The sequence below is a fragment of the Trichechus manatus genome, unplaced genomic scaffold, assembly GCF_000243295.1.
Source record: "Trichechus manatus latirostris isolate Lorelei unplaced genomic scaffold, TriManLat1.0 scaffold00091, whole genome shotgun sequence".
Classification (NCBI taxonomy): domain Eukaryota; kingdom Metazoa; phylum Chordata; class Mammalia; order Sirenia; family Trichechidae; genus Trichechus; species Trichechus manatus.
This window is the reverse complement of record NW_004444027.1, coordinates 1,222,904-1,232,659: the sequence shown is the minus strand read 5'-3', so window position 1 is coordinate 1,232,659 and position 9,756 is coordinate 1,222,904. Positions and strand designations below refer to the sequence as shown.

Here is a 9,756-nt window from a genome sequence, read left to right as displayed (position 1 = left end):
TGGTGAAGTCACTCCCGAAGTTCACCATTCAGCCGGGGACTGGACAGCCTCATAAAACAAAACAGGACTAATGAGGCACAGCAGCCCAGCGACAAGGACTAGAAGGCAGCAGGGGACAGGAAAGTTGGTGATAGGGAACCCAAGGTTGAGAAGGGACAGTGCTGACATGTCGTGGGGTTCTTAACCAGTGTTATAAAACAGTACACGTACAAACTATTTAATGAGAACTATTTGTTCTGCAAACCTTCATCTAAAGTACAAATTATCTATGTGAGATCAAACTGACAACAGCAACTCGAAAGGTCTGATGGAAAGCCTAGGGGGCAGTGAGTTGAAAATAATGGTGATGGAATAATTTTGAAAAGGATAGTGAGCTTAGCAGCACAACTGGAAGATTGTAATCGATGTCACTGAATTGTACATGCAGAAACTTTTGAAATGGTATAACTTTGGCTATGTATATTTTCACCAAAAAAAAAGTCCTCCAAGGTCGAGAAGGGAGGGTGTTGACATGTTGTGGGGTTGTTAACCAGTGTTATAAAACAATATGTGTACTGACTGTTTAATGAGAAACTATTTGTTTTGTAAACATTCTACAACAACAACAACAACAACAAAATATCTAAATACATCCCCATAAGCAAACAAATAATTTGCTGCCTTCCACAAGGTTGCCCCCAAAACATTTTGTCCTGAGGGGACCTCTGACCCTACATCCCAACTCACAGTAGTCATGAAAAAATTAGAAATTTAGAGACAAAATAATAAAAGGGTTGGAAAATACTGCCTCATCTCATTATAAAAAGCAGACATTAACCCCCCCAAAATTTTGCAAAATAAAATTAAAAGCTCCTTCAGAAAGCCATAACTATCCAGGGTCTCTTAACTTTGATACATCCATACTCAACATCAACATTTATGCCAATTGTACATTTTATGTAAGAGAGAGAAAAGTATCTCTCCAAGTCCAAAACAGATGGAATGCACAAGGTAGATCGTACAACAACTTTATATAAGACAAAACAATCTCCCTAGAAGAGCTTACAACAGAACTCAGAGGAAAATAATACCTGAAAAGGGGACTTCTGTGCCAAAGGAGATTTCTGTGCATTCTTTAAATTTCGCTGCTGAGCAATGAAACAAATCAAATGGTTTGTTTCAGGAGAGCCCCGAGCACCAATTGTAGAACGTCGTCTAGATTTTTTAAGATAGGATGATGGCTTTCCTGTAATGAAAACTCTTTTAAATTAGAACAGTCATCAGTAATCACGTCCTGACTACCCATAACGTACCCACCTGACAGAGAAAACATGATTAACACATGGTACAGAAATCTAAGTAGAGAATGACTGGCAAAGTTGTTCACATAGAATTGGCTAGATAGGGACTTTCTATTTTGTCCACTGATTTATTCCACGCCTAGTATGTGGAAGGCATTCATTAAATAGTTGTTGAATGAATACATGAACACATTTAATGGTTTTTGTTTTTGTTCCGTATTTCCTGCAAACAGAGGTGAGCAACTGCTCGCTTTGACTAAGAATCTCTCTTTTTCTGAATTAGTCTTATGCCCAAGGAAGGGGGCAGTGGTGGTTCAGTGGTGGAGTTTTTGCCTTCCATGCAAGAGACCTGGGTTTAACTCCTGGCCAATGTACTTCATGGGCAGTCACCACTTGTCTATCAGTGGAGGCTTGCATGTTGTTATGATGCTGAACAGAGTTCAGCAGAGGTTCCAGATTGACACAAACTGACAGACAAAGAAGGACCTGGTTATCTACTTCCAAAAATCAGCCAATGAAAATCCTATGGATCACAATGGTCTGATCTGTAACTGATCATGAGGATGACGCAGGACCAGGTAGTGTTTCATTTCACTGTTCTTGGGATCCACATGAGTTGGGGCAATTTGACAGCAGCTAACAAACAACATCCCCAAAGACTGAAAAGAAAGGATCTCCACCTAGGCACATGTACTCTTTCAAATTCTTAACATTTCAAGACGATTTTGCTTCTCTTAGTGTATGTACAGCATAATGACTTGTCTAAATTCATAAGGGATAAGAATCAGGATCAGCACAGAGTTGGTTTCTATGAGGCAGAGGTCAAGCCAATCTCCACCTTCCCACTTTTCCATTATTTCTGACATCAGTTGCTCTCCCTACAGTGCTTTCTACTTCTCTGCTGGGTTCGATAATTCATTGCAATGGCCACACAGAACTCAAAGATCATACTCACAGTTATGTGGTTTGTTAGGGAAGTAAGAAGCTACAACGCAGAGTCAGGATCACTTTGGAAGTAACAGGAACAAGTCAGGATCAGTGTCAGGAAAGGCAGGGTCTGGAAGGGTCCCCAAAGTGGAGAGCACATCCATCCATTCTTCAGTGCAGGACAGTTTCCAACCAGGACAGCTCTCAGAGCAAAAAGGTTCATGGAGCAGATAAGCTCTCTGCTGAACAACTCTCAAGACTGTTGTTGGCTGGCACCACTGCCCTCAGCGAGCTCAGCGGGCATGGTTTCTCTGCCAGCAGCTGCCTTCTCTGCTGGGCAGGCCTCCCCACCACCAGGCTCTCAGCTGTCCCATCTCTCTGCCCTTTCTCTGCAGGCCAGTTCAGCTCCACCAGCACTGCTGTCAGCCACTGACTGGCACAGCTCATAGCCAGTGTAGCAGCTTGCTAAGCTGTTCTCTCAGCTGCAGGTTTGGTTTTTTCTTCTCACTGGGACTAGGAGGGTTTTAAGCACAGGTCTTCCATGTCAAGGACACATGCACCTCCCAGCTCGTCAATCAAGTGGGAGTGTTTTAAGTGCAGGGTTTCTGTGTCAAGGACACACTTACCTCCCAGCTCTTGTCAATCAAGTGTCCCTGAAAACCTTTGTTTCAATACTTTATATATACCAGTCCTCATCAGTTACAAAGCAGGGCCTCCCTCACCAGACCGAAGTTCAAACCCAAAACTAAACCCACTGCTGTCAAGTTGATTCCAACTCACAGCAACCCTACAGGACAGAGTAGGACTGCGCCAAAGGGTTTCCAAAGTTGTAAATCTTTATGGAAGCAGACTACTACATCTTTCTCCCACAGAGTCGCTGGTGGGTTTAAACCACCGACCTTTAGGTTAGCAGCAGAGTGCTTATCCACTGCACCACCAGGGCTCCTCGACCTGAGTTCAACCAATCTCAATTACCCATAAGATGTCAATCAACTCAGGTCCTGTACAAAAGTAACATTCTCTACAGGTAGAGATTGGCCCTCCCCAGGAAAAAGTACTAAGCTCTGGGAGTATACAACTTGGGAGGTCTCCTAAATTTTTTTTCCAAAGAACCAGGACAAAAGGCCACGTGAAGGGACTCATTGCACCACCCTTAGATACCTATCTTCAGCACAGTACCCTGAATTCTGGCCATGTACCCAAGCACACAAAATGCAGCCAGCTTTTTTAAGACTGATATTCTTGAAAAGCGAACACCTTGGCCTTGTCTCATATATTACCTAGCCTAGTGCCCTTTGACTTTCAAGTCCTCTATATCCTGCATTTTTAAATTCTGTTCCATTCCTTCGTTTCTTCCTTCTCCATTTAAACCAGAAATTCACAGGTGAATTTCTACTCCTTGGAGGAGATTAGCCCCTGAGTCAATTTTGTTTGCAATTTTGAAAGAAGCACACCCCAATCATTCCACACTGTATTTTCTTAATTGTTCTTCAATTTTCTCTTATATCTGCCATTCCTGAACATAAAATGTTTTACTATTTATAGCATACATCCTCCTGTATCTACATGTTAAAAAGTAATTCATACACATTCTTTCCCAGTGGGTATGTAGCACAACTCTGACTTAGGAACATTATCACACTGGCTGCCTGGTATCCTGCTACGCTAGATGGCCGTGCAAGTGCAGAGAAGTCTCCCTGAGCAAGCAAGCTGACAGAGTCAATCATTTTAGATACATAAAGTAACAAAATAAACAGGATAGATGAGTAAAACTGTATTAAGGTTATTTTTAAATTTTAAAAGCACTACAATAGAACGACAACTTTTGTTACCTGGAGTGTTCTTAACAAAGCTTTCAGGTGTAATTCCCAATTGCTCTACAGTTACGGTAGAAAAGTTCAAAGGTGATTTAAATATATCTGGTCGGCAAAGATTAGCAGTCACTTCTGCTTCGTGTTTCTGAGGAGTTACAAGCTTCCCACTTCCCAAAATGAAAGAGGTATTTTCTGAAACAGAAGTAATACATTGTTGGGGCTAAACATCATTATCAAGCAAAATACCTAAACCTTAATTTTCACAAGATCACAACAGATCACTACACACCAGCATTGTTAATAGCAGACTCTTTGTCCTTTGTTTCAAGGAGCTCCTTGCTTTCTGAACTGGTATCCATCTAAAAAAAAGAGAGAAAAAAATATAAATAACTCCACCCCAAAACTTAACGTGACTCTATCAAGATCCTCATTCAAGGCTGAATTCTAATACAATCCATAAAGGTATGAAAACAGATGTCAAGACAGTACTTTTGCAGCTCAAATTAAAGCAATGGGGAAAACTGCTGTTCAGGATGAAATAAAGCAGACCCCACACTATAAGCCATGGCTTTTCAAACCTTAGTGAACATTTGAATTATCTGGGTAATATGTTAAAAATGCAGCTTTGTAGAGTCTCAGGAATTCTGATTCAGTGGATCTGGATGGACCCAGGATTCTGCATTTTAAAAAACATTCTAGGTGATCCAGAGTAGGCTGGATGAGGGCCACTGTCTCCGAAGGGCAGGATACACCCTTAAGAAGCAGCACTGTTGTATAATATTTGAAATCCAAACCAGGGCACTTGTCCTACCGCTCACTCCGGCAAATTTGATTTCCTCTCGCTTTCGTTTATATAGAAATCTCAGCAGCAGACGAGTGTTGGTGTCAACAAAACTGGGGTGAAGGCCCGATACGACGTCTCTTTCTATCTCTTGAGGTTTCCTGACCTCGGCTGTACGGTCCAGAAGGTTCGGCTTGGGAAATCAACTGTTGCTCGCTAAACCGGCAGCCACGGGGGCTGCGCAGTGGCTCGTAAACGGCTGCTCCGCCGCTCTTCTCTCCGGTTCCTGCCCACCCAGGGTTCCCGGCCGCCCGACACCACAACCCAGTAGGGTCCACTTTACCTAAACACTCACCTCCCGCCGCTCCCCGCCGCTGAATTCAAATCGCCGACCCCGCCTCCTCAGCGTCGGAACGTAACCTCCACAAATCCCTACGCCAGCAACCACCCGCACGTGTCCACTCACACCTCCAACTCTTCCAAGCCTCTACCTCGCTGTCATAAGAAAAGGACGGGCTTCCTGGGCAGGGAGACAGGCCACCGCTAGCTGAGGGTGACCCATTGGCCAGAGAAACTAGCATCTATCCTGCGTTATGGGACTACTTTCCGTGTAAGTCTCGCGGAGTAACCTTCAGCTGGTACTGCAATCCGCCCCCCACTTTTCGGTTGGCTGCTGCAAACTTCGAAAAGAACCATTGGGCCAATCATAGAAGAACGACGGGCGGGCTCTTACCCAATCAGCCAGTCCCCGCTACAGCCGTTTCCTTTGTGGGTTAGTGAGTGGGAGGGGTTAGAGTGGGGAGGCGCTGACTGTTGTAGGTCACTTCTAGAGCTCCACCTCGTTACCCCAAACCCCGCCTCCATATGCAGATAAGCTCTTCTTGTGCGGCCTTCTATTGATTTTGCGCCTGCCCAGTAATGCTTCGAGCGGCCTTTCGGCTCCAGGTTCTGCTTTAATTGGCTGATAACCCTTCCCGTCTACAACCTCTCTTCCCTCCCTCCACCTCGTCTGGGTTGGTATGAGCCCACCCAATGCAGGGTTATGATTGGCTGGATGCCGGTCATCCCTACCCGTTGATTGGTGAAGATTAGAGTCAGTCTCGGAGCGGTGGGGGAAGGGCCCCAGGCTGGCTGGGGAGCATAGGGGCGGGGTGGGAAGGAGGACCCGCCAACCCCGGGGTGTGGGACGGAGAGTGTGTGTTTGTCTGTGAGTAAGAGGAGGAAGGTGGCGAAGGGAGGAGAGTCCAAGTGGGTGGAGGGAGGGGAAGGGCAGGAGAAGAAAAAGGTGGGAGGAGAAAAAGGTGGGAGGGTGGCGGCTCACTCAGGACCTGGTGGGGGCAGCGCGATGAGGCGGGTGACCCTGTTCCTTAACGGCAGCCCCAAGAATGGAAAGGTAAGGGGGTCGGGAGGAGGTGAGGCGGGGCTGGCTCTGGGGGCGAGGGCAGTGGAGTACAGAATGGGCTCGCAGGGCAGAGAGAGCCGGAGGGCAAAGGGCTGAAGTTGGGTAAAGGAGCTGGGAGCTGGGAGGTGGGCGTGCGTCGGGGCGCGGGGGGTGTCCGGGAGGTGAAGATCGGGTTCCCGCGGCCTCCTTCCAATCCTCCTGATTTCTTGCCCGAGTCTGCCCTTCAACTCCTCAGCTGCCCCGGGGACCAGTGCAGGTCAGGTTTGTGCTTAATCGTTCCCAAACCCAGGACGTGGGTCCCGAGAAAGGAGGGGACGGAGGGCGTAGGGAGGGCCGCTGTCACCCAAGTCCTTAGTGCTGATGTTCCTGTTTCCATCTAATCACCGAAGACACCGCTCCCCCACCCCTGATTCCGCAGGGTTGTAGAAGGCGCTTGTTTCCACCTTCGTGCTGAGTAATGGTCTGCTCAAGAAAGTGGTAGTAACGGTTAAGGCATTGTAAGGTTGATCAGGTAAAAAAAAAAAAAGAAAAAATTAAACTTTTTATCAGTGGATAAATAAAATATTCCTTCATTCATGGTAGAAAAGAGGATTGAAAATTGGGAAATTTTCTGGATGTTTTTACCACCTATATTTTAGGTGCCACAAGCCCCCAAGCCCTGCCGCTGTCAAACTTATGTACTCGTTTTCTTATTTCGCTTTATTTTAGTTTCTTAGAGGACTGTGACGTGCGACCTAAATGGACTGATTTGGCAGTACTGTTTGCTGTGTGAGGGTGTGGTACTAAATATTTTTCCAGTGTTAGAGCAAGCCAAAATGAATCCTTTTCCTTCTCAGCCTCTTGCCCCACCCATAAAAGTTGTTCAGCTCCTTTGGAAATTTTGACTGTTCAAGGCACATATGTGGCTAAAATGATATCTAGAAGTGGCTAAACCTTAGATTCTAAGGTAAAGGTAATTTGGTCTCACGTCAATTATTTGCTAAAATATTTTGTTTCCTGCACATTCTGGAAACGTAAATTTTTAAATAGTGAAATTTTGCGACGGTATAAAAATGGCTTTCCCACTACTCTTATTTTGAGTAAACATGCTCAAAATCTGAACCACAGTGTGGTTTTTTAGCTATAATTTTGTGTTCTCCTGGTCTTAGAGACTTAATACTCATACAAAAACAGGATTGGCATAAATTCAAGTTTCTGAATTTTCATAAATGGTAACTCAAAATATGCTTCACAAGATTTACGTTATTTCTGTTAACTTTTTCTAAACCAGTTTTGTGGTTAGCTACTACTCATAATCTAAAACTTACGTTGTCACTGGAAGAGAGATTTAGTAGTGTATTACAATTATAATATGTTCTCAAAAGCAAATCTCTACTTGACCTTTTTTATCCAACATCTCTGCTATATTCATGAAAGACAAGATGTTAAGACCCAGTTATAAATATTTAACTATGCTCTAAATCTCTTCTGAAACCACTGAATTTTGTTGCCAAAGACTGGCTGAGTTGGACTTTCCATACTACTTACGATAAGGACTTTTTTTAAATCTATCTAGTCTTAACTAGGTTAGATTTTGGGACATAAATTTTACTTACTTTAAAAATATTTGCTAAAGAATCTCAGAAGATTTCAAAAATGCACCTTAAATAATTAAAAATAGATATATTACAAAGATTATACAAACATAAACTGGAGGTTACTAGTGTAATTCAATATTAAAAATAAGCCATACCATAATCCTTACTATACTGGAGAATATAGTCTAAAACTTTTCTCTAAATAGCAAAAGTGTCAATGTTTCCTCTCCATTAAGTTGATTAATAAACAGTATTATAATTACTCTACAAGAAACCAAAGGGGTAGCTTCTGTCCAGAGGTGAGATGGGAAGGCAGAGTTAGGAGCTGGTTGAATGTTCATGGGGAATCGGGTGGAGGAGGAGGAGTGTGCTGTCGCAGAATGGAGTGAGCGGTTGGGGTCTCATAACAATGTATGTAAAAAAAAAAAAAATTTCTGTATGGGACACTAACTTGAAATGTAAACTTCATTTAATTACAATAATAAAAAAAGAAAAAAAACAATATTATAATTACTCTTATTTGACAAAAAAGAGCAAGAAAATACACAACAGCCTACATATATATATCTATGAATGAGTCCCTGGGTGGCACAGATGGTTAAGCACTCAATTACTAACTGTAAACTAACGGAAAGGCTGGAAGTTCAAACTCACCCAGAGACGCCTCAAAGACAGCCCTGGCAACCTGCTTCCAAAAGGTCACAGGCTTGAAAACCCTATGGAGCAGTTCTACCCTGCACACGCATGGTCACTGCGGGGTCACTATGAATCGGAATCAGCCCAACAGCAACTAACAACTACGTGTAAATATATACATATACACACACATGTATATATGCACATATATGTATGCATACACACACACACACACACACACATACTGTTTAGCCAGGATTGGCATTATCATGACATCAATGTTTATTAACATGCTGATGCAAAGAGCTACTACAAAGTAGTCTGATTTCCTATACACCAGTTGGTATATCTCTGTCACTTTCATTATCTCCTTATTTACTTAGGCTCTATTGTTTCCTGGCCATAAGAATAATCTGTTTTTCCAAAATGTTTTCTTTCCATAATGCCTGTTTAGTGGTTGCCAGACTGGGCCATGAAGCTTAAGGGTGAGGAGGCACAGAATTGTAACAGGAAACATCATATGCTCACCATGATTAACTGTACACTGAATAAGTGGAGCTAGTGAATGTTTTGATGTTGGAGAGAGGGATATGTGTTCTCTAAAATAGTGGTTTCCAGAGTGAGATGATGTACCACAAAGGGTGTAAAAAAATGATCAATTGGAGTTTAGGAAGAAATAGTATAACTTTTATTTACATTTTTCACTTAAAAATATAAAATAATATTAAAACTTTATTTTTTTTTATCTAGAAAGACACCAGTGCCTCCAGTCACTGGATGTGTCAGCTGGTCACACATTTTCTGAAAGAACAGAGTGTTCACGTGAAAAAGTTAATAGCTGCTTCTTGTTGATTTACTTTTGGCATATTGTGATGTATTGAAGTTTACCGGTGCTGGGTTAAGATGTGTATTATCCAGTTTTAACTGAACTAACTCTCACCAAAAGGTCAAGTGGCTTTAAAAGATTCCTTCAATGAAATTGCAGATTGAAGACAATATTAATTATGCAATCACAAGTAAACAGCAACAAAATGGCAGAGATGGCACTTCTAGTATAAACTGCCAGCCATACTATGAGATTAAAAAAAAAATGGATCTCTTTAGATACGAGAAGTAGTCAAAAAATGCCACATTTATTTTCTTCCCATACAAAAATTTATACATACATTGTTATCTTACGCTAATTGCTCTCCTCATACTGTGACAGTACACTCCTCCTTTCCACCCCTGATTCCCCATGTCCCTTCAACCAGCTCCTAACCCTCTCTGCTTTCCCATCTCACCTCCGGACAGAAGCTGCCCGTTTAGTCTCTTGTATCTACTTGAGCTAAGAGGCACA

At 42.9% G+C, this 9,756-nt stretch overlaps 2 protein-coding genes across 4 annotated transcripts in view; one reads left to right on the top strand and one right to left on the bottom strand.

The window, feature by feature from the left end:
* The window catches only part of CDCA2 (cell division cycle associated 2), a 44,460-nt gene extending 39,824 nt beyond the window's left edge, over positions 1-4,636 (bottom strand). Inside the window, exons 1-3 of the mRNA XM_023736759.1 lie at positions 4,311-4,636; positions 4,040-4,213; positions 1,071-1,225 (exon numbers count right to left, since the gene is read on the bottom strand). Of these exons, the coding sequence (XP_023592527.1) occupies positions 1,071-1,225; positions 4,040-4,213; positions 4,311-4,380 (399 nt within the window). The 5' untranslated portion in view covers positions 4,381-4,636. The remainder of the gene's footprint in view (positions 1-1,070; positions 1,226-4,039; positions 4,214-4,310) is intronic.
* Positions 4,637-5,926: 1,290 nt separating this feature from the next.
* KCTD9 (potassium channel tetramerization domain containing 9) overlaps positions 5,927-9,756 on the top strand; it is a 34,333-nt gene continuing 30,503 nt past the window's right edge. The window contains exon 1 of one of the 3 annotated variants that reach the window (XM_004382164.1): positions 5,927-6,195. In XM_004382164.1, coding sequence (XP_004382221.1) covers positions 6,148-6,195 — 48 coding nt within the window. In that variant the 5' untranslated portion in view covers positions 5,927-6,147. The remainder of the gene's footprint in view (positions 6,196-9,756) is intronic. The other 2 variants (XM_023736711.1, XM_023736710.1) reach the window with 2 other exon arrangements.